This window comes from Pelophylax lessonae, assembly GCF_965119305.1.
Source record: "Pelophylax lessonae genome assembly, chromosome: 4".
In the NCBI taxonomy this organism is placed as follows: Eukaryota; Metazoa; Chordata; class Amphibia; order Anura; family Ranidae; genus Pelophylax; species Pelophylax lessonae.
The window spans coordinates 143,945,617-143,971,050 of record NC_138771.1 but is presented as its reverse complement, the minus strand read 5'-3'; the positions used below and the strand labels follow the sequence as shown (position 1 = coordinate 143,971,050).

The following is a 25,434-nucleotide window of genomic DNA, read 5'->3' as shown; positions in this document are numbered from 1 at the left end:
AAAAAAAAAAAAAATACTCCACAGCTACAAATGCTGCATTTTTTTGCCCATGTGCAGGAGGTCCTATTATGAAATTATTACAGGAAACAAAACAGATGTACTTCCTGACTTCATTAAATCTTACATTGCAAAGCATTGCTTTACTTTCTACCTTATCATTGCTCCACCTTTATGCCTACCTGTCACTGAACTTTACTGCAGGAACAAATAAGTAACGTATTAATGTTTCATTTTAAGGCATTATATTTAACTTTCTTTTTTGTAACCCAAATATCAGAGTGAGGACATCTGAACTACTTTAAAAGTTTGAGAGAAAAATCTCTTCTACCTGCCTTTACCTTCATTTGACATTAACATTGTTACATAAAAATAATAGCATACCAACTGGAGTCAGATCTACAGTATATACTTGATGTATACTGACACAAGAACCACAGAAGGGGAAGTCAAATTTTAGAGCCATGAAATGAAAGAGAGGAACTGTGACAACAGGAAGTCAGCAGAGACGAAATAGTCATCCAACCACATAGTATAAGAAACAGGACAACTTTGACAGATTAGCAAATACAACATATCGAAGAGAGATAAACTCACACCAAAAGACTAAGACGCAACAGAATCTGAACGGTAAGGAAAAGCTGACTTTATTCCGTTATTTATGTCAATATGTTTGTAGTTAAAAAATGGTAGTCATAGAAATGCAAGCGTAGTTGTCAGTCGTTCTCAGATACATTGATTAGGCAGGCCTGGTATGGGAAACCTAAACTGAGAATAATACTGGGATTTGCCATTGGTGATCTTCTTCTAAAAATGTTAGTTGCTGGGTTGTCACTGGCTTTCATATGTTTTGTCAGTTACTGGAACAAGCAGGAAAATTAGATAGGCAGAATGAAATGGGGGTTCATAATCTGTATAAATGTTCCAGATCAGTGCTTCAGGAAGAAAGTTAACCCCTGGATCAGTGTGACAGCCAGCTAACATTGTCAGGAGGAGAAGCCAACAATGGCAGCATTCACATACATTTAGAGAGGGCACATTTATGCTTGTGCATTGTGGCAATGTGCTCCAATGTGGATGTATGTTACCACGCATTGCCACTACACATGCTAACGCACCTGCTCTATGTGTTCTGCCATTCACAGACATCCCAACCTGCAAAAACTCATTTCAGGGAGGTGCCCCCCCCCCCCACGCACGCCGCACCCCCCCCCCCACGCACGCCGCCACCGCACCCCCCCCCCTTCCGAATTTAACACAACCAGAGAATAATGAAATAAAATATAATTAGTACACCCGGTCACTGGTGCTGGCCTGGTCACTGGTGCTGGCCTGGTCACTGGTGTTGGTACTGGTCACTGGTGCTGGTACTGGTCACTGGTGCTTGTACTGGTCACTGGTGCTTGTACTGGTGCTGGTACTGGTCATTGGTGCTGGTACTGGCCTGGTCACTGGTGCTGGTACTGGTCACTGGTGCTGGTCACTTCCTGGTACTGGTCACTGGTGTTGGTCACTTGCTGGTACTGGTCACAGGTGCTGGTCACTTGCTGGTACTGGTCACAGGTGCTGGTCACTTGCTGGTACTGGTCACTGGTGTTGGTCACTTGCTGGTACTGGTCACAGGTGCTGGTAACTTGCTGGTACTGGTCACAGGTGCTGGTCACTTGCTGGTACTGGTCACTGGTGTTGGTCACTTGCTGGTACTGGTCACAGGTGCTGGCTCTCTAGTGCTGCTCTCAGGTTAGTTCACTGTCTGTCACAGAGATGGTGATCGGTCCCGCACGCCAAAATGCCTCCTGGAGTGGAAGATGCGGCTGTAGTAGAGAGCAAAGCCGCTTCTTCCTCTCTGCGTGCATGTGCATGTGATCATATCACTCCGCCTGTGAGCCGGACCTACAGCAGCTCCGGAATTTCTCTGTGCAGGCCTGCTGACAGCTGACACACTCTGTCTGCATCGATGAGTCATCATCATGATCTGACTCACTGTGACTCACACACAGAGCCGGGATATTGCCCTGAGCTTGCGGGTGTCCGTGAGCTCAGGGCGGAAAGCGGGAGTCTCCTGCGACTTGCGGGAGACTTGAGATGTCTGCATTCATTGCGCCCCAACACTTTGTACAGTAGAGCACAATGTATCCTGGACATAAGGTTGCCACCTCATCCCTTTAAACCAGGACACAAGAACCTGTGTCATTAATGTGTCTCCTGGTTTAAAGGGATGAGGTGGCAACCCTAACTGGACATTGTAGTGGGCATTTTGAAAAAAGAGTCACGCACCTTTTTTTGTCTTTGTGTATCAGTGGTTCTCAACTGTTGTCCTCAGGACCCACTAACAGAGCAGGTTTGCAAAATAACTGAAATACGTCACAGCTGATATCATTTGCTGCTCAGTGATTGCAGTATTCTAGTCTGCATCTCCCCAAGGTAATACTTAAAATATGGCATGTTAGTGGGTCCTGAGGATAAGAGTTGGGAACCACTGGTGTACAGCTTATTTATAACTAATTGGCTGCCTTAAGGCCTTGTTCACAAAAGCGTACTTAAAGCGTAACTCCACTTTCATGGGAAAAACAAAGGCAAATTTAAAAAAAAATAATATAGCGTATACAACTGCAACACAAGTCATATTGTAATTGAATGTTATTAAAAAATACCTTTCCTTTTCAATCTGCAGCGCTGTAATTTTCTGTATGATGCAATGCAATATGGCTACTTGGAGGTGTTCTGCACACAGAATGTACAGAACGCCCCTCAGAAATGTCATTTCCTGCTTGTGTGATTGCCCCACTGATTTTCCCAGAAGATACAAGTCAGATTTCAGGCATCCCCAATGTTATTTTTGGTGAAATACTCCCAATAGGAAATCATGTCTAAAGGTGTGCAGACCCTGCAACTTTCCTCATTAGAGCCCTAAAGCTGCAGCAGCTGGTTGATAATTATGAAGCCACTCCCATTAGATTCATTTACCACATGGACACAGACAAACACACATTTCTTCAGAATACCAAAAGGTAGAAATCTGCAACAAAGTTTGTTAAAATCCTTGTAATATACATAGATTACCCAGAGGGGAATGTTTTTTTCTCAAGAATTACTCTTTAATCTTGCATATGTACAAGGGGCTGTGTTTGTTCTCTCAGGATGTACAGGTGCTCTGTGCATCCCCATGTAATCAGTCTAATTCATGGCTATTGGAACGTAGTGGCTGCATGGACTCCCTATTTGACATCTGTGTGGGTGCGTGTTCCTAAATGCCGACAGTGTTAGTTTGGATATGTGCACTCACACGGATATCAAATTTGGAGCAACTGCTGTGTCTGTACAGCCACTGGGTCCCAATAGACACAGACTGTTATGCCCGGAGCCATGACTAAGGACTAATGTCCAAAATACGTAGGCTGTTTTACCGCGTTGTACATGTTTACTCAATAAAGAAATACTATTTCGGATGTCAACCTGAGTGTCGACCATCCCTTTCTTTACTCTGGCACGTTGGAGATGTCAGCAGCCTCAAGGTCTGAGCACCAGGCGGAGTTTTTTTTGTGGGAAGGTTGTAACGTCTATATACCTGTTTTCCTGGGATGCACGGAGCACCTGTGCCTCCCGTGTGGGCACACGTGGCCCTTTGTATGGATGTACGCTTAAGTATACCCGTGTGAACAAAGCCTAATGCAGTACCAGTTATTGTGTGCCATAATATATAACAGTAGATTGCTTTAGGCCTCTTTCACACTTGTGCGACCTTAAAATAGCGCAATTTTGCTGTGGGCCTTGTGTTTGCCACCCGTGCTGTAGGCTAAAACTCAGTATTAGTAGTTGCCATGATTGCAATTTCATGGCTTTGTATTAGTCTATTCCATGAAGATGGACAAAATAGTTTCTGAAGACACGGCTTGTTAGGTTGTGATGTTTTTCTATGAAACTGTATTGGGATTATTTAAAAAGATTAGTTTAGTGCAGTGTTTAAAATATAATTACACAGAGTATACAAAACAAGACTACAGCCATGGTATAGGGCAGTTCTGGTATAAGAAAAGCTAGGGACAGGTAATATGACTTTCCTACATGTCAAACTATAATTGCTTTATATGCAGCCTGCACATTTATTTAATAATTTTTTGTTTTTTTGTTTTAGGTCATCTTGTACTTTCCTCTATTTGTAGTTTACAGAAATGGCAGCTCAGTAGCAATATGACTGTGCATTTAATTAAGAGGAAATGGCTAGCAACTGTAGAAAACCTACAACTCTTCTTTGAAAAAAATATAATTTTTTAGGTGGCTGTTTTGACTCTTTTCATAAAACATGGAAAAAATTACATTTTTGCTCCTGTGTGTGTGTTTAGGTGACATCATACTTTAGCCGAGCAGATCGTAACCACTTCTAAAACGCTGAACGTCATATGACGTCCTGGGCTTTCTAATCTATGCGGGGCAGCGGACGCATGGAGTTCAATTGGGCTTTTTTTTTTTTTTTTAGTCACCTGATTAGGGCCAGAGGCTCTAATAGACTTCAGCAAAGGGTGGACCCTGGGCGCAGAGCAGTACGCCCCGAGCCCACCCATTGTGTGACAATAGCGAATGAAAATTCGCTATTGTCACACGGATCCTCCTCCTGGCCAATCAGGCAGTACGCCCCGAGCCCACCCATTGTGTGACAATAGCGAATGAAAATGAAATGAAATGAATCCTCCTCCTGGCCAATCAGGAAGCGGATCCAATACGCGCTTCCTGATTGGCCGAAAGGCAAACCCCATGCCATTGGCCGAGGAGGAGGCGGGAGGACTGAGGACTCGAGCAGACGCCGGGGGACTGAAGAGAAGCCGCCGTTACAGGTAAGTGCACTGGTCTGGAGGGGGGGGGGGCTTGGAACACTGTTCACTTTGCATTGAAAGGGGGCACGCTGGCATGTCTGCATTGAAAGGGGGCACGCTGGCATCTCTGCATTGAAAGGGGGCACGCTGGCATGTCTGCATTGAAAGGGGGCACGCTGGCATCTCTGCATTGAAAGGGGGCACGCTGGTATCTCTGCATTAAATGGGGGCACGCTGGTATCTCTGCATTGAATGGGGGCACGCTGGCATCTCTGCATTGAATGGGGGCACGTTGGCATCTCTGCATTGAATGGGGGCACGTTGGCATCTCTGCATTGAATGGGGGCACGCTGGTATCACTGCATTGAAAGGGGGCACGCTGGTCTCTGTGCATTGAAAGGGGGCAAACTGATCTCTGTGCATTGAAAGGGGGAACGCTGGTCTCTGTGCATCGAAAGGGGGCACGCTGGTATCTCTGCATTGAAAGGGGGCATGCTGGCATCTCTGCATTGAAAGGGGGCACGCTTGTATCTCTGCATTGAAAGGGGGCATGCTGGTATCTCTGCATTGAAAGGGGGCATGCTGGCATCTCTGCATTGAATGGGGGCACGGTGATCTCTGCAATGAAAGGGGGCATGCTGATCTCTGTGCATTGAAAGGGGGCACGCTGATCTCTGTGCATTGAAAGGGGGCACGCTGGTCTCTGTGCATTGAAAGGGGGCACGCTGGTCCCTGTGCATTGAAAGGGGGCACGCAGGTCCCTGTGCATTGAAAGGGGGCACGCAGGTCCCTGTGCATTGAAAGGGGGCACGCTGGTCCCTGGGCATTGAAAGGGGGCACGCTGGTCCCTGTGCATTGAAAGGGGGTACGCTGGTCCCTGTGCATTGAAAGGGGGCACGCTGGTCCCTGTGCATTGTAAGGGGGTACGCTGGTCCCTGTGCATTGAAAGGGGGCATGCTGGTCTCTGTGCATTGAAAGGGGGCACGCTGGTCTCTGTGCATTGAAAGGGGGCACGCTGGTCTCTGTGCATTGAAAGGGGGCATGCTGGTCTCTGTGCATTGAAAGGGGGCATGCTGGTCTCTGTGCATTGAAAGGGGGCACACTGGTCTCTGTGCATTGAAAGGGGGCCTTAATTACTGAAGGCCCCTTTCACACTTTTGTGACCTCAAAGTCACGCAATTTTTTGCAGCGTTTTTTTGCCGCAAAGCAATGCCTATTACATTTTTCTGTTTGCGCCCCCCAAATTTAGAGCACCAGCCGCCACTGCTAGGTACCTATAAATTTATTGGCCAAAATGTCCAAACAGAGGTACACTAGGGAAGAGGTCTACATGATGCTGAGCATGACAGACGAGAGCGATGGGGAAGCTTCACTTTCAGAATCAGGCTCAATATATGAACCTGTAGACAGCAGAGGCACCCTGACAGATAGCCCTGATGACGGAGTAGTGGTCCCTGCTAAGGTCAGGCGTACCCGACCCCGTTCTTCTGTTGCTGAGGTGCAACAATCGCAGGGTTCTCGTACGCAGCAGAGTGTCGGTACTAGTGCTGCTCAACCTTCTAGTGAACTAGCAAGCACCAGTGGCCTAGTACATCCTGGTCGTAGTCAAATCAGCACTGCAGTAACACTTGGTGACGTGGTGATTCCCATAGGTGCAGTTGAAGCTGGTGCGGTGGCTAGCACAAGTAGTGTCCTGCAGCCACCAAGAATTTGAAGACAGGACCATAGAGCCCATAGTGTCCTTCCTGGTGCGCTTGCGAATCTTGATTGGGAGCCCCCAACTTCTACTTCCCCCATTCACTTGCCAACCTGGAATTCAGGTGAAAACAGCAGATTTTACTCCCCTTGATTGTTATGAGCTGTTTTTCATGGAAGATCTGTACAGATCTATTGTGGACTAAAGCAATTTATGTGCCGATCAATTTATCACCGCAAATCCAAATTTGACCCTTGCCAGAGAATTTGCATGGAAACGTGTCACTGTTTCCGAATTTAAAACCTTTCTGGGCCTATCCCTCATCATGGGCATTACTAAAAAGAGTGAGTTGCGGTCATATTGGTCCACTGACCCAATTCATTATATGCCCGTGTTCTCTGCTGCCATGGCCAGGACCAGATACGAGCAAATCTTGCGGTTCATGCATTTCAGTGACAATGAACTCTTTTGTTCTTGGGGTGACCCTGGATATGACTGGCTCCACAAATAATTCGGCCCCTCCTAAATCACTTCAACCAAAAATTTGCAACCTTGTAGACGCCCCAACAACTGTCTGCGTTGATGAGTCCCTGATTACATTTTCTGGCCACCTTGTTTTCAAACAGTTTTTCAATGGCAAGCATGCCATATATGGGGTCACGATGTATAAGCTCTGTGACAGGGCAACAGGCTATACATGTAGTTTCCAGGTTTATGAGGGAAAAGATAGAAATGTGGAGCCCCCAAATGCCCAGACTACATAGGGAGCAGCGGCAAGATTGTTTGGGACTTGGTGTCACTCTTATTCAGAAAGTGGTACCATTTATTTGTGGACAATTATTAGCGTGCCACTTTTTAGTCACCTTTTTGATTCTGGAATTGGCGCATGTGGCACTGTGCGACCTAATCACCGGGGCTTTCCCCAACGGCTTGTAGATTCCCGACTTAGACGGGGGGGGAGAACCTGTTTAAAGTGTAATAAATTGCTTGCAGTGAAGTGGAAGGACACACTGAATGTCCAAATTGCAACAGCGACTGGTGTTGTTGAGAAGTCCCTCTGTGTCCACGAATACAACCTTAAAATGGGAGGGGTGGACTTCAACAACCAGATGATGGTGCCGTACTTAATTGCCCGTAAGGCCAGACGCTGGTACAAGAAAGTTTTTGTATACGTATTCCAATTTGCTCTGCTGAACGCTTATGTGCTATACAATGCGTCAGAAAGAAGTGGATCCTTCCTAAAATTCCAGGAAGAGATCATCACAGCCCTTCTGTATCCAGAAGGTGCTGTGGTCCAAATTCATAATCCAGATGCAGTGAGCCGACTGCCAGAGAGGCATTTTCCGGATGTCCTCCCTGGTACCCCTACCCTCCCTGAGTACCCCAAAGAAGATTTCGTGTCTGTAGAAAACGCAGATATAGGCGTGACATCCGCTTTGTTGTCCCTCCTGTCCTGGCCAACCTGGTCTCAGCATCAGGGACTGTTTCCGTCGCTACCATACAATAGTAGAGTATTAGTATAGGATACAGCACTGACAGTCTAGGGCACACTTTTACACAGGGTCTCGAAAGATGTTAGATGACTATCGCATTTTGAGAGACCCTAGTCTGGAACATTTAAAGTTTTTTTACAGTTACAAAAAACAGGCTGCATGAAAAAAAGAACCTTACACTATATGCCCAACAAGGACCAGCAACGTACTGGTACATCGCTGGACTTTGAGTGGTCATACCAGGATGATGCCTTCAGATTTAGGCATCATCTTGGTATTGTTTTTTACAGCCAGCGCTCAGATTTCATATAAAAGCAATCCTAGTGGCTAATTAGCTGCTAGACTGCTTTTACAAGCGGTAGGAGGGGACTCCGTCACCCCACCCCCCGCCCCCTTCCACGGTTTTCTCGGCCTTTCCTGTCCCACTGGGTAGCCCGAGACTGCAGCCGGCGGTTCCGTCAGCTGATCATAGAGCTGATTGGAGACCAGAATGGCTCCAATCATCTCTATGGTCTAAGATACCGGAAGCTACGAGCAATTCACGACTTCGGTTTCGCCAGATATAAACAGCGCCATTGGGAAATTGGGAAAGCATCTTATCCCACCAATCTTGGAGTGGCCAGTTGCTTTAAGGGCAGAGCAGAGATCTAGAGTCTAATAGACCCCAATTTTTTTAAAAAAAGAGTACCTATCACTACTTTGCTGTCATATGGGGATTTTTAAATTAAAACTGAAAATGATAAAAAAAAAAAAAAAATTAAGGGGAAGGTGTCAAAATAAAATAAAATAGCAAAATAAAAAAAAACAAAAAATAAAAATGTAAGCACCCCCCCCCCCCACGTGTTTGCACGCAAAGGCAAACACAAGCATCGGTCTGATGTCATATGTAAACAGCAATTGCACCATGCATGTGAGGTTTTACCATGAACGTCAGATTGAGCGCAGTAATTCTTGCGGTTGACCTCCTCTGTAAATCTTAAGTGGCAACCTGTAAAGGCTTTTAAAAATGTATGTGGTTTGTCGTCGCTGCACGGGCGTGCGCAATTTTAAAGCATGTCAGGTTTGGTATCTATGCCAAACAATTGGGCAATATAGGGATGAAAAGGGGAGGGGTTTTGTGCTGTCTTGGCCTTTCATGGCCTCCGAAACTATGATAGACAGGAGTGAAATCAATAATTTACACCCTTAGAAAGCATAAAGGTGGGGATTGGTTTTCGGGGTCCTGTATGTGACTAGACTGCCAAAAAGTCTCACACATGGGTGTTGGCGTTGACTCCAAGTGGTAGACTTTGCAAACTTGACCCGGATGACCTCTGATCTCTGCAGGCCTGGAGGTCAAACTGATTAAACCCACGACACAGACTGCATAATGGTTCGTTCAGAATGACCTGATAAATGTTTATTTGCTCACAGTTTATATAGGAAAATACTCTCATTAGAACACATGGAAATTGCAAGTCATCTCAAAAGCGTCTAATAGACTGTCCCACAAGGTCATTATCTGCGTATGTTAATACTTTGGTCAGTTTGACCCAGACTGGTTACACAACAGTACGGGACCCTTATCTATCAAGAATTCTAGCGTGGGCAAAAGTCTCAAACATTATTACAGCAGTATTAGCAAATTATTTTAACACTTAACTGACTTCTTTAAAACTAAGAACACTAAGATGGCTGAACCACTGGTCACACTGCTTTCAATGGGGTATCCCCATACTCAGGATAAGCAGCAGAATGTATTTTGGGGTGTAATTTCACATATAGCCATGGCATGTGTGAGCAATATATAATTTCAATGACAACTTTGTGTAAAAAAATATATATATATAGTTTTTTGTCATTTTTAAAACACCTGTGAAAAAAAAGTTAAATATTCCATGGGTTCAACATGCCTCCCAGGAAATTCCTTGGGGTGTCTACTTTCCAAAAAGGGGTCATTTTGGGGGTTTGTATTGCCCTGCCATTTTAGAAATGAGATAGGCAGTCAGAAAGGGAAAGCTGCGTAAGTTCCAGTATATACACCATAGTTTGTAGACGCTATAACTTTTGCGCAAACCAATAAATATACGCCTATTGAGATTTTTTTTTTTTTAACCACATATCGGCCTAAATGTATGACAAAAATTTTTTCTCAAATTTTCTCAAAAATAAAAATCGCAGAGGGGATCAATTACCACCAAAGAAAATCTTTATGTGTCATAAAAAAGGACATTCATTTCATTTGGGTACAGCATTGCGTGTCTGCGCAATTACCAGTTAAATCACACAGTGTCAAATTGCAAAAAATGGCCTAGTCATTTAGGGGGTAAACATAAACTTGAACTTTAAGCTTAAATACTTATTTATTACAGTTATATATTTAGTGCCAATGATTTACACAGCACACTACTTATATTTGTGTATTCACATCAATCCCAGCCCTAAAGAAGCTGTCAATCTTTTTTTTTGTTTACAAACTTTTTATTTGGGACAAAATGGTGGTACAAAAGAACATTGCATATCAAAAAGCATTGTATTACAAATAGATTATTATCCGGGTACAAAAGATAAGATGTATAGTCTAATGACAGAATCATTGTAGTTGTCAGTCAGATAAAAATAGATGAAATATTTAGTGGTTAGTGTCACAGTATATTGTATATTTCTAACAGCATCTTTACTCAGCAAAGTAATTTAATAAGGCAAAGGATCAACATCTTATCAAAATTGCTATTATCTGAATTAAATTGGTTGGAATAGAATTTCCGCATTTTTAAACCAGGGGTCCCATATATTGTCATAGAAGTGGGTAGAGTTGTAAAGAGTGTGAAAGATTTTTTTCCATGAGGCTGATTGCATTAATTCTTGTTTTGAGTTGAGAAGAGGGAAACCATGGGGATTTCCAATGTACTGCTATCAAAGAAGCTTACAATCTAAGGACCCTAACTCACATTCATGCATACACATACTAGGGCCAATTTAGACAAGAGCCAATTAACCTACCAGCATGTCTGTGGAGTGTGGGAGGAAACCAGTGTACCCGGAAAAAAAACATGCAGATATCTTTATTCTAATAAGCTCCAAAAATTTGACATTCTGCATACTGTGAATATTTTCAAATGTTAGTAGGGCAACCCAGCAAGACCAGCATAACAACCTCTTAAACACCTTTTACTTACAGTGTACCCAGAAAGTATTCACAGCGCTTCACTTTTTCCATATTTTGTTATGTGACAGCCTTATTCCAAAATAGATTAAATTGATTATTTTCTTCAAAATTCAACAAAAATACCCTATAATGACAATGGGAAAGAAGTTTGCATGAAATTTTTGCAAATTTATTAAAAATAAAAAACAAAAAAAATCCCATGTACGTGAGTATTCACAGCCTTTGCTCAATACTTTGTTGAAGCACCTTTGGCACCAAATACAGCCTCAAGTCTTTTTGAGTATGATGCTACAAGCTTGGCACACCTATTTTTGAGCAGTTTCTCTCATTCTTCTTTGCAGACCCTCTCAAGCTCAATCAGGTTGAATGGGGAGCGTTGGTGCACAGCCATTTTCAGCTCTTCAATCAGGTTCAAGTCTGGGCTCTGGCTGGGCCACTGAAGAACATTAACAGAGTTGTCCCATAGCCACTCCTTTGTTATCTTGGCTGTGTGCTTAGGGTTTTTGTCCTGTTAGAAGATGAACCTTCGCCCCAGTCTGAAGTCCAGAGCGCTCTGGAGCAGGTTTTCATCAAGGATGTCTCTGTACTTTGCTACATTCATCTTTTGCTCAATCCTGACTAGTCTCCAAGTTCCTGCCACTGAAAAACATCCCTAAAGCATGATGCTGCCATCACCATGCTTCACTGTAGGGATGGTATTGGCCAGGTGATGAGCGGTGCCTGGTTTCCTCCAGACATGACGCTTGTCATTCAGGTCAAACAGTTCAATCTTTTTTTAATCAGACCAGAGAATTTTGTTTCTCATGGTCTAAGAGTCCTTCAGGTTACATAGTTACATAGTTACATAGTAGGTGAGGTTGAATAAAGACAATAGTCCATCCAGTTCAACCTGTGTAGGCATGTGTGGCTGTAATCATCTCCCATACCCCTGAATGTTCTGATCCTTGAGATGTAAGTCTAAGAGTCTTTTGAAAGCCACCATACTACCCGCAGAAACCACCTCTTGTGGTAGAGAATTCCACAATCTTGTTGCCCTAACAGTAAAGAACCCCCCGCGTTGCCTGAGGTTAAAACGCTTCTCCTCTAATCGCATTGTATGCCCTCGAGTCCTCATGCAATCCCTTCGAATGAACAGCTTTTTTTCTAAGCTGGGATCCCCATTAAGATATTTATAAATTGCTATCATGTCCCCCCTCAGACGTCTCTTCTCCAGGGAGAATAAATCGAGCGATTGTAGACGCTCTTCATAGTCAAGGTCCTCCAATCCCCTAATTAGTTTAGTTGCCCTTCTCTGGACTCTCTCCAGCTCCAACACATCCCTCCTGAGGACTGGCGACCAGAACTGGACGGAATACTCCAGATGCGGTCGGACCAGAGTTTTATAAAGTGGAAGGATTATAGTCTTATCTCTGGAATGCATCCCTTTCTTTATGCATGCTAATATTCTGTTGGCTTTGGAAGCTGCCGCTTGACATTGCATGCTGTTTCCTAATCTATCATCAACCAATACTCCCAGATCCTTCTCCATTTTTGATTCCCCCAAGGGCTCCCCTCCTAACGTGTATTGTGATTTTATGTTTTTAGTCCCCAAGTGCAAAACCTTACACTTCTCCACGTTAAACCTCATTTGCCATGTCGTTGCCCACTCTGTTATTTTGTCCAGGTCATTCTGCAGGATATCTGCTTCATGTTGTGAAGTTATTGCCCTGCCCAATTTTGTGTCATCTGCAAAAACTGATATCGAACTACTGATCCCGACCTCAATGTTGTTTATGAATAAATTGAACAAGGTTGGTCCCAGGACTGAGCCTTGGGGGACCCCGCTTACCACCTCAGACCAGTCTGAGTATGCGCTGTTTATTACTACCCTTTGGACCCGCCTTTTTAGCCAGTTCCGTATCCAAGAGCAAACCCTGCTATCGATACCTGCAGACCTTATTTTATAAATTAAGCGCTTGTGGGGAACTGTATCAAACGCCTTAGCGAAATCCAAGTACACCACATCCACTGGTCTCCCCCTATCTAGCTCACAGCTCACCTCCTCGTAGAATGTAAGGAGATTGGTTTGACAAGAACGCCCATTTGTAAACCCGTGCTGATTACTGCTGATGATGTTGTTGTCCTTAGCAAACTCTACAATATAGTCCCTTATCATCCCCTCCAGAAGTTTACATACTACTGATGTCAAACTGACAGGCCTATAATTTCCCGGGATATGCCTCTGGCCCTTTTTGAATATTGGAATCACGTTAGCTTTCTTCCAATCCCCTGGTACATCTCCTGTCCTAATACTGTCAGCAAAGATCAGGAACAGTGGTCTCGATATAACTTTTGCCTTTTGGCAAACTCCAGGCTTGCTGTCATGTGCCTTTTACTGAGGAGTGGCTTCTGTCTGGCCACTCTACCACACAGGCCTGATTGGGAGAGTGCTGCAGAGATGGTTGTTCTTCTGGAAGGTTCTCCTCTCTCCACAGAGAAATGCTGGAGCTCTATCAGAGTGACCATTGGGTTCTTGGTCACCTCCCTGACTAAGGCCTTTCTCCACTAATCGCTCAGTTTGGACAGGCGGGCTGCTCTAGGAAGAGTCCTGGTGGTTCCAAACATCTACGGATGATGGAGGCCACTATGCTCATTGGGACCTTCAATGCTGCAGAAATTTTTCTGTACCCTTCCCCAGATCTGTTCCTCAATACAATCCTGTCTTAGAGGTCTATAGATAATTCCTTGGAATTCATGGCTTGGTTTGTTCTCTGACATGCCCTGTTTACTGTGGGACCTTATATAGATACGTGCATGCCTTTTCCAAATCATGTCCAATCAACTGAATTTACCACAGGTGGACTCCAATCAAGTTTTAGAAACATCTCAAGGATGATCAGGATGCATCTGAGCTCAATTTTGAGTTTCATTAAAAAAAGGCTGTGAATACTTATATACATGGGATTTTTTCCTTTTTTATTTCTGAAACAGTTGCAAAGATTTCCAACAAACTTCTTTCATGTTGTTGTTATGGGGTATTGTTTGTAGAATTTTGAGGAGAATAATTAATTTAATCCATTTTGGAATAAGGCTGTAACATAACAAAATGTGGAAAAAGTGAAGCGTTGTGAATACTTTTCAGATGCACTGTTTACTTGTAGAGTGTAAGCTGTGGTGAGCAGTGTCCTTTTTCCTTTTGAGTCACTTTTATTTACTGATTGTTGCCTGTGCATTGAAATGATTGAATGTCTATCAATTCAATTTTGGTTTTGGGTAGTCGGCAGCATTTTATTTATTTTTTTCTGAGGCAAGCAAAGATTTAAGATAGATAGTTTTACTGGCCCACTAATAAATGCAGTTTTGATTTGAAAATGGTTTACTTTACTTAAATCAATAGTTGTAAGAATTAGCTTGAGTCATAGACTCTATTCATTGTTCACAATAATCCAGAAATAATGCTTACATAGATTTAATGCTGACTAAAGGAAACAGCATTTTTTCCACTTCCTCCTGCACTATAAATAGTAATTACTTTATTAGAACAAATGTAATGTGGAGTATTACAGCAGATTAATGAAGTATATTGATGTTGATAGATAAATCCAGTCATAAAAATACCATGCAATCTGTTCTTTATTCCCTCAGCATGCTGCAGCAGAAGTCATACTCTCAAACTACTGCCTAGATATTATCCTTAAATAGAACATTTAAATATGGGAGCCGCATTCACTCCCAACCAATCTATTTATTGCCAAATGGGAGGAGAATGTGGTTTTTGAGAATCCTATTACTTCTTTCGATGTCAGGAAAAGATATATTGATTTTGCTAGGGTTAGACTAGAACAGAATATCACATAGGAAATATGGACAGGGATACTCTCCTGTTAGAAAAAAAGCATCAAATGGGCAATGAAGATAATTTCAGACAAGCATTTGCCTATGTAAAGGATTCCTCATCCTAATATAGGGCAATCTGTTAAATTGTTGGGAAACATTGGTCCATTTTAGATTGAATATGTATTTGTTGAGTTTCAGGAAAAATTTGATAAAAGTAAAAAAGTCGAAAGTAGCAATTAACAACTCCATATTAACATTGACCCCTTTTAAAAAAGGATATTGTTTCAGAAAATTTTACCAAAAGATAAACAAAACCAGGCGTACATCCAACCTGGGGTATTATAGTTTTTATTAAAGCAGAGTTCCACCTAAAAAAACAAAAAATACATAAAAATTCCCCCGGTACAGTCAGGGCTAGTGCATTCCATAATGGATAGCCTCTGAACTGTTCCGGCTTGCACTTACCTGCAAGAAGAAATACTTACCTTGAAAATGTCTTCTCCAGCGCTGCCATCTCAGGTGTGGGCAGCTTGAAGCCAGCGCGATCCTCTTCTGCGTCCTCTTCCGTCCTCTTCGGTCCCACGATGCTTCCGGGGTCTGCAGCGTCATCCCTGCACAGCTTTTGGGCATGCCCAGAAGCTGTTTAGCAAGGTATGACGGCGCCTGCACCGTAACTGACGTCAGGGCTGGTGCAGCCACATTTATTCCTGGGAGCGATGACGTTCAGCTCCCAGGAATCATTGCAAGCCAGGAAGTGACGACTCGCCGTGGCCGCCGAGGGGAGGAAGAGGAAGTAAGGTAAGTATATTATCTTCTAAACAAGGTAAGACCAAGAAGATGGAACAAACTTTTATTTTCGGTTGGAACTCCGCTTTAAAGGAAAACAAATCAATATGAAATGCACTCACATGGTACAGCAAGTACTGGGCATATGTAGGTTCCTCTCCGCTGTATGGCCTCTTCAGATCCCACACTGTACCCACTCAGTGTCCCCTGGAAAGTGAAGCTCCCCTCAGGACAAGCGATCCGCTGCACCTCCAGCAGATCCCGCACTGGACCCACTCAGTGTCCCCTGGAAAGTGAAGCTCCCCTCAGGACAAGCGATCCGCTGCACATCTGGCGTCTCTGCCTAGTGTGCCTGCGATGACCTGAAGAGGGAGGCTACGCCTCCGAAACATGTTGTCATAGCAACCAGTGCTGTGCCATAGTTTCCATCCTCCACTACCATCTGCCAGAGTTATTCCGTCCCCATAGTTATCGACTTCTGCCTGGATCCTTGTGCGCATGTGCGGGATTCACGGCGGGGACAGCGGAGTCGGGTGCAGGCGCACTAGGCAGAGATGCTGGAGGTGCAGAGGATCGCTCGTCCTGAGGGGAGCTTCGCTTTCCAGGGGACATTGAGTGGGTCCAGTGTGGGATCTGCTGGAGGTGCAGCGGATCGCTTGTCCTGAGGGGAGCTTCACTTTCCAGGGGACATTGAGTGGGTACCGATGCGGGATCTGAAGAGGCCATACAGCGGAGAGGAACCTACATATGCCCAGTACTTGCTGTACCATGTGAGTGCATTTCATATTGATTCATTTTCCTTTAATAAAAACTATAATACACTAGGTTGGATGTGTGCCTGGTTTTGTTTATCTTTTGCACCGTGTTCTCTGGACACAGTGTTGACTGGAGCAGCAGCCACCTAGCTTTAATAGGCTATGTTTTGGAAGGAAGACACACAAGCTACGTTTGGACTGGTATGATTAGCACACGGATGGTGAATATCACCTTGTGTGTATATGTTGTGTTTCAGAAAATTTTACCAGAAGTCCTTTCAATATAAAAATATCTCCTCCTTATGGAATATCTTAGCACCTAAAGGAGTTGTAAAGTCAGAAGGTTTTTTTTATCTTAACGCATGCTATGCATTAGGTTAAAAAGCCTTCTGTGTGCAGCAGCCCCCCTCAGCCCCCTAGCACTTGCCTGAGGTCCCCGCCATTGGCTGCCGCTGCTGTCAATTGGAGTCAGCTAGCCAAGAGAGAGTGGGGCTGGGACTGTACTCTGTGTCTGAATGGACACAGGGAGCTGTGACTTGGCTTTGGTGCCCCCATAGCAAGCTGCTTGCTGTGGGGGCACTGAACAGGAGGAAGGGGCCAGGATCAAAGAAGAGGAACCTGAGAAGAGGAGGATCCGGGCTGCTCTGTGCAAATCCACTGCAACAGAGCAGGTAAGTATAACATGTTTGATTTTTAATAGGAAATAAAATGAGACTTTATGATCGCTTAACCTCCTTAGCGGTAATCCCGAGTGTGACTCGGGGTGGAGTTTTCATTGCAGGAGCGGTAACCCCGAGTCACGCTCGAGGTGGATTGCAGAGAGCGCAGCGGTGTTCTCTTACCTTATCCTGGCGATCCAGCGATGATCTCCCATTGCTGAGATCGCCAGCCGAGAGTCCCGCCGCTCCTCCGTCCCTCCGTCGGTCTGATCACTTCCTAGTTCCGTTCCCTGCAGCAGCAATGCTGCTTGGGAGCGGAACTAGGGAGGGAAATTCAAAAAAAAAAAACGTTACACAAAACACATTTTATATTATATATATATATATATATATATATATATATATATATATATATATATATACATATAAAAATTTGCTTGTCTTGCAAAGCGCTCTCAAACCAAGTTACTCTCAAACCAAGGTTTTACTGTATATATATATATATATATACATATATATATATATATATATATATATACAGTAAAACCTTGGTTTGAGAGTAACTTGGTTTGAGAGCGCTTTGCAAGACAAGCAAATTTTTTAAATAAATTTTGACTTGATATACAAGTGATGTCTTGATATACAAGTAGCGTCATGTATAAAAAAGAAGAGAGGAGCCATATGGTTACATTTAATGAAGGTTCAATATTTAGCAACTCACATGGTTGATGATTAAAACAGGCACATCTAAGTATGCAGGCATCCGGGGTGAAGCTGTCCACATAGACCATCCTCTGCACAGCCATCTTCATCATCCTTTCCCCGCTGCACTCCACGAGTGAATCTAAGCCTCACTTTCAGATCAATCTACTGCAGGCTATTCTTCCCAGTCAGGATTGCAGACTAACAGTGGTGAGAGACAGTGGTTCAGAAGATGGTCTATGTGGACAGCTTTACCCCGGATGCCTGTATACTTAGGTGTGCCTATTTTAATCATCAACCATGTGAGTTGCTAAATGTTGAACCTTCATTAAATGTAACCATATTGCTACACTTAGATGCGCCTCTCATCTCTCTTATATTCTGTAGCTCTGCTAGATTTTGCTTCTAATCCCCTTGGGAAGGCTGCATATTGTGGATGGACATTTTATGGTTACACAACCTATCACATTGCTATAATCTTTGTATATAGACTATAAACCGAAGGACTTGTGGAACAAATCATCTGAGTTTCCATTATTTCTTATGGGGAAATTTGCTTTGATATAAGAGTGCTTTGGATTACAAGCATGTTTCCAGAACGAATTATGCTCGCAATCCAAGGTTTTACTGTATATATACATATATATATATATGCATATATATGCATATATATATATATATATATATATATATATGCATATATATATATATATATATATATATATATATATATATATATATGTATATATATATATATATATATATATATATATATGCATATATATATATATATATATATATATATATATGCACATGCATATATATATGTATATATATATATACCGGTATATATATATATGTGTGTGTATATATATATATATATATATACACACACAAACATATATATCTATATATAATATATAATGCATGAATTATAATCTAATCAATAATATAATTTTATTATATATATTATATATTATATAATAAAATTATATTATTGATTAGATTATAATTCATGCATTTGTGTTTAAAATTTATCACATCTGGGATGTCTACTAGACTCTTGTTTTGGTCAGGTTTAAGTCAGTAATTACTAAGAATTGTAGGCCTATAATACATAACACCAAATTTCCATGAAAACAATTGTACCGCTTTTGGTATGTAATTCCGGACATAATCATACCGCCAGGGAGGTTAATGGTGTTCCAAAGCCCTAACAGATTACTATGTTTCTACATTTACGTAGAAGATTTTCAGTAGGTACACTTAAACTTTTTTTTTAGAAATTAAGAAAATGGTCTTCATTTTCAACAGGAACTTTGCAGGAGTATTTCTAACTCCAGGATGGAAAATGAGGGTCAATCTCCCCAGTAGGGATACTGATAGAGTTTGTAACTCTTCCTCATCCAAAACTAAAATAGTATTCAAAAGATATTTTTGGTGCTTTATGCTCTTTACCTGGTAATAGTCAATAAAGTCTCCATCCTATATGTGTTTTTACAACAGATGTGGAAGGCAGCTGCGGGACACAATGTTTCAGTAACTCAGAATGATGGTGGAGATGACTGGGAAACTGATCCCGATTTTGTGGTAAGTCAAACAGCTATAAATACATTATTTTAGCCAATATACTGTATCTGTAACTTTTTTAAAAATGATAGTGTTGCAGTCTGGCAAAAAAAGCTTTAGAAATAGCATTTTGCGTTACTTTTATTCTATGTTGATTTCAACTAGCTCAGTTAGCTATAGACTAAAACTGTTGCATGGACCAAGAGTAATAGGTTTTAAAGTATTCTTTGTGGGGACAGGGAGGCAGGGAGGTATACCCACAGGATTATTTCAGTAGCCAGCATGAGGAAGTAGCCAAGACATGAACATCTTTGTGGCAACGGTCACTGTTGCAGCCTCTATTATTTTCTATATTTTATTTTTTTAGACTACTGCAACCACACTTATTCTTGCTTACCCTATTATAAAAATTGCAGCTACCGTTTCCCCGAAAATAAGCCCGGGTCTTATATTAATTTTGGCACCAAAAGACACAGTAGGGCTTATTTTGGGGGTAGGTCTCACTTTCATGTGCTGTCCCTCTCTTCCCCTCTCTGCGTGCCAAGAATCCCGTGTGAACCTAGTTTAGTGTATATAAAATCCTAGGATGCGCTTTATTAGTGTTTTATATATGTCCAGTGTGTGTTTTTGTAATGCAATTGTGTGAAATACCTTCATTACTGCTCTGTGCTCAGCTACAGTAATCTCCTACTCTCTCCTGTCTTTCTTCTCTCATACCGTGGCTGTCAGACTCAGAGAGGGATATCAGCCCCTCCCCTCTGCAGTTTACACAGAAGCGTAGGATAGATTAGATTACAATAGTGTGAAATACCTTCTTCATCGCTGCTCCGGGCTCAGCTGATCTGCCGCCCTCTACTCCCCCGCTGACAGCTGGGGGTCACGGAAGTGCAGATGTAAAGGTATTTCCCACAATTCTAATCGAACACCCTGCGCTTCTGTGTTACACTGCAGAGGGGAGGGGCTGAGATCCCCCTCTGACAGGACAGCTAAGGTATGAGAGGAGACAGAATCAGCTGAGAGCAGAGCGGCGATGCAAGGAATGTATTTCACAGTATTATAATACAAAAACACACATTGGACATTATTTAAAACACCAATAAAGTGCATCCTAGGATTTTTCATACACTAAACTAGGGCTTATTTTCGGGGTAGGGCTTATATTGCAGCCCTCCCCAAAAATAACACTAGGTCTTACTTTCAGGGTAGGTCTTACTTTCGGGGAAACACGGTACTACTATTATGCAGTACTTGTTCAATTGGTACTCCTCATCTACCTTAAACACTTTTAAGTAAGTAAGCCACATTTTTCCCATACTTGGATGCCCCAGGATTTATGCACTACAATTTAATATTCTGGGGGAAATAGAACCACGACCTTACTGAAACATTACTGAAGTACCAGAAGCCATGAAAAGCCAAAGATCAAAAGACAAAGCATCAAAGTCAAAGTTGAAGTTGGCCAGGTCAGAAGTTGGTGCAAAAAAAGAATAATCAGTGTATACTTTAAGCAGTAACTTCTCACTTTATTTGCTCCCTAATAGCAATGGAGGCAGAGTTTGGTGCAGGCTGCAGAGGTCAAAGGTCATAATCAAGTACAGTTGGCAGCAGATTAACAAACTAGAAAAGGATAGCGCCACAGAGTCAGGATAAATCATGAAAGGGGGAACCAGTAATCCAAGCTAAAGTGGGCTGTACATGGTTACGTTTTTTTTTTTCAGCCAGTGGCTGCAAAAAAAAAAAGTGAACCAATTCCCCATCCACACATTCGAGGAGGATGGGAAAATTTCCCTGCTGTACTATTGTATTCTGACAGCGGGAGACTCCCCCCTTCTCAGAGCACACAGATCAGTGCTGCAGCCATTGGCTGCAGCTGCTGATCAAGCAGATCTTATCCAACAGGACGGTTGAACAGGAGTTGGCAGATCGGCTTCTGTTTAACTGAGGTGGCCACACATGGATCAAAATGTGGCCGGTCCCTGCTGAACCAGGCAAATTTTGATCCATCTATGGCCACCTTACAGTGGTTGTAAACCTCTGACATGAAATATGAACAAATCATAATCCTTATATAGTGTGTACTTATAGTGTCTCCATCCAGAGCACTAAGTGTAATTTCTGTGTGCTGCCTTGTTCCTTCTGCTATATGTATGAACCACTTCTGACAGGTTTTCCTGAAAACAGGAGAAAAAGGTGACAGGGTAGGGGCGTCCAGCACACAGCCTGTGATTGACAGCCTCAGCTTTGTTCATGTGTTGTGTGAAGAGGGGTATGCGCCATTCCTCCATTCAGCTTTCAGAGCTCCCTGCAAAATAAAATTCAATTTTTTCTGGGTAAGGCTCAATACTTATCAGCACCCCCTAGTATTTGAGTCTGTACAGTTTTTCCACAACCATTAGTTGTGTATTGAGTATTTACATATGTAATTCCTTGTCTACCAAGGTAGGTCCTGGCATTCAAGTGGCTAAAGCATGCTCATGCCCGCTGCTATAGCTGTGAGCTTGGTATGAATTGTTACAGCCAGCAATTTGCTTTTATAAAGGGGACTTTTTTTTTTTTTTTTTACAAGCAAAGAAATATTATTTAGACTTAAATATGAGCATTTATGAGGCTGTTGTAGCTCTCATTATGTAAATTGAGCTTTACACAATGTGAACTCCAGCATCCATCTTTGTTTAATTTTTGTATTTCAGGTTTTTTTTGACCTGCAAATACACAATACAACAAAAAGCACTGTAACAACCTTCTATTATAGACGGTTTACAGTCTTCATTTACACAGAAGTCAATGCCAGTGCTCCTGAATTACAGATAAGGGCCAAGCTGACAGCCAGCTCCCACCAATTACAGTGCCAACATTTTTGGGCACACCTCATACATCAAAGGTCTTTATATTTTTAATGAACATGCTATTTTGTTATGCTGATAGAAATAAAGAACGTGTTTTCTTGCTACTTTTAGTGCTATTCATTATATTAAAATGTACCTTTCTTAGAATGACATCACTGAAGAGGAACAAAGGTGGGGGGCTAAAACCATTGAAGGATCTGGCCGTCCTCAGCATATAAAGTAAGTCCTCTTCTTTGTAAACGAAATTGAGCAGGATGCCTAGTTTTCTTTAAAGGTTACCTGCTATAAGAGAAATATGGAGGCCGCCATCGCTGCTCTCCCCTGGAATTTTAGTTACCAGGCTATTATTTGAATCTTGTTGTTTTACCAAATCCCCATTTTTTTTTATGGATTGTCTTCAGATTTGGTAGTAATTTCTTTTGCATTTGCGCGCTATTCTTTTTTAATATACATGTCTTTTGGTTCATAGCTGCAGCAGCTTTAGAAATACATGGGTATGCTCCCCCAAATTTTTTGCCTGTTTATTATGTATTCGGTCTGACCAGACCACCGAGGTTGAGCAACCCTCCCCACCCCCCACACACACCTGTACTCAATCAGTGTCCACCATCAAGTGGATATAGGAGGAGTCCCCTGTAGTGCATTTGCACATCTTTCCCAGCAAGGAGTATTATCTCCAAGGGTTAGAAAGGCTGGATTCATCTCTTTTTCATGGATAGTGTAGGACCCACTGATAATGGGGTACTTTGACGCAGTAGTGGGCTTGAGCACGATATGGCCATATGGTGGGACCAAATCCCCATTTTTATTTATGGATTGTCTTCAGATTTGGTAGTAATTTCTTTTGCATTTGCGCGCTATTCTTTTTTAATATATTGTTGTTTTACTGACTCAAAAAATGTATGCATATAGGAACTTCTGACTTCTCTGTGACTTGTTCTGGCTCGGTAACTCAGAAAGTAGCATAGCCAGAGGATCAGCATGCCAACAAGGCAACAAGCATTTTTATAAAGAGGCAATCAACATCATCTCATCGCATCTCTCATAACATGGTTATTTTAAAGGAAATGTAACATTTGAGTATGTCCTGCTACTGTACATGTGTTTGAATTGCCAATCCCATATAAAAAAAGAAAAGAACAAGCTCTCTACGGATAGAAAAATTAAACTAAAGGGGCCATTGTTTGGTTATTTGTGATAATCATGAGGGCAGGACAGGCTGCTGCCTTGCTATCTTTGGCAGGGTAAGATGATGCAGTCTATCTGGCAGTGTCTGTACAGGGTGGATATATCAAAAATAGAGTTGCGCTAAAACTAGTGAAGAATAAGTCCCAACAGTCCACATGCAATCAATTGCTCAATATGCGTAGAAAACCGGAGAATCTTGATAGCAATAGTGTGTCAATGCAGCAATACAAGATGTGGTAGGTACTAATAGGACATCCACCCAGGTGATAAACCGACAAACAAAAACAAGGTGGATAAACCACCTATCTCCTGCGCTCAGAAAAGCCGACTCCTTGACTGCTCTGTCCACGGAACTTTCAAAATGGTGTCTTGGATGGCTAGGATCCTGCTGCCTAAAAGGACTGGGGCAGCCCAACAATACTGCAAACAAGAAACACAAAGAAATGCGCATCGACCTAGCGCATTATCCTCAATATGGGCTTTATTGTTAAAACATAAAAATGGCTACTCACAAGCAAAGGTATAAATCAATCACATCGGACTCAAAATCTTGAGGATCGAGAGTAGTCCATACGAATGTCCCCTGTCCTATTAGGATGACGGCTGACGCGTTTCAAGGCATACGCCTCTTCCTCAGAGTGGGACATTCGTATGGACTACTCTCGATACTCAAGATTTTGAGTCCGATGTGATTGATTTATACCTTTGCTTGTGAGTAGCCATTTTTATGTTTTAACAATAAAGCCCATATTAAGGATAATGCGCTAGGTCGATGCGCCTTTCTTTGTGTTTCTTGTTTGCGATAAACCGACAAAGACAGAGTGAATTCCCAGCCACCATATACTGCCTCTTACCGGACAAAAGTGGATCTGGAGCAGTGAGTGGTTAAGGACCACTGCAACCTTTCACAGAATCATACAGCTCCCAGTGCTTCCGCTTCAAGATGTTGTTGTACAATCCTATTCAGACTCCCATAGGTGCCGCATCTCACATGTATTGGGGGATATTAAACAAAAGGGACAGGCCCATAGTGCATTATCTTTAAACAACCTTTATTTGGGTATGCACTCACCCATTTGATGTATAACAAGCACATATCACAGCAGATAGTAATCAGCCTGAGTCTGGCTGTGATATGTGCTTGTCAAAGTAGAAAATGTCAATTTTTTGCAAAATGTTCGCTCTTTTTTTATTAATATCACAAAAAATAAAAAGCACAGAGGTGATGAAATACCACCAAAAGAAGGCTCTGTTTGTGGGAAAAAAGGACGTAAATTTCCTATGGGTATAGCATTGCATGACCACGCAATTGTCAGGTAAAGTGGTGCAGTGCCAAGTTGAAAAAAGTGGCCTGGTCATTAAGCAGCCAAATCCTCCGCGGCTAAAGTGGTTAAAAAAACGCTGTGGGGTCCCCCCAAAATACATACCAGTCCCTTATCCGAGCATGCAGCCTGGGAAGTCAGAAAAGGGGGGAAAGAGCGAGTGCCCCCCCCCTCCTGAACCATACACCAGGCAGCATGCCCTCAACTGCTTTTACTGTCTTTATTCACTTTGTACACGTTTTTGGTGAACGGGTAGGGGTACTATGTACCCTATACTAATTTGCATGGGGGGGGGGGGCGAGATCTGGGGGTCCGATAAGCCCTCTGCCCACAGACCCCCACAACCACCGCCCAGGGTTGTCAGGAAGAGGCCCTTGTCAGCATCACACAGGGGCGTAATAAAGTGGATGACCATGGAGGGCCATGATTACCCACACAGGGATGCACAGGTAGTCCCATTCATGTCAATTGAGACGTAGCACCTGCATGGACACAGATGCTGCTCCTAATCTGACATCTGTGTGGGTGCAGGTCAGCACATGTGAATGAGGCCTTAAACAAAGCCTGCACTGTGTGATATTTTCATGCTTCCAATGCTGACCACATTCGGAAGCGCTAGTTGCCTGGCTAGCTCTGGGTTTGTCTT

At 42.7% G+C, this 25,434-nt stretch overlaps 1 protein-coding gene across 1 annotated transcript in view; it reads left to right on the top strand.

The window, feature by feature from the left end:
- The first annotated feature begins 342 nt into the window (after positions 1–342).
- Positions 343–25,434, top strand: part of LOC309553833 (src substrate cortactin-like) — an 85,061-nt gene continuing 59,969 nt past the window's right edge. Inside the window, exons 1-3 of the mRNA XM_082255288.1 lie at positions 343–627; positions 19,370–19,453; positions 22,424–22,497. Of these exons, the coding sequence (XP_082111414.1) occupies positions 19,370–19,453; positions 22,424–22,497 (158 nt within the window). The 5' untranslated portion in view covers positions 343–627. The remainder of the gene's footprint in view (positions 628–19,369; positions 19,454–22,423; positions 22,498–25,434) is intronic.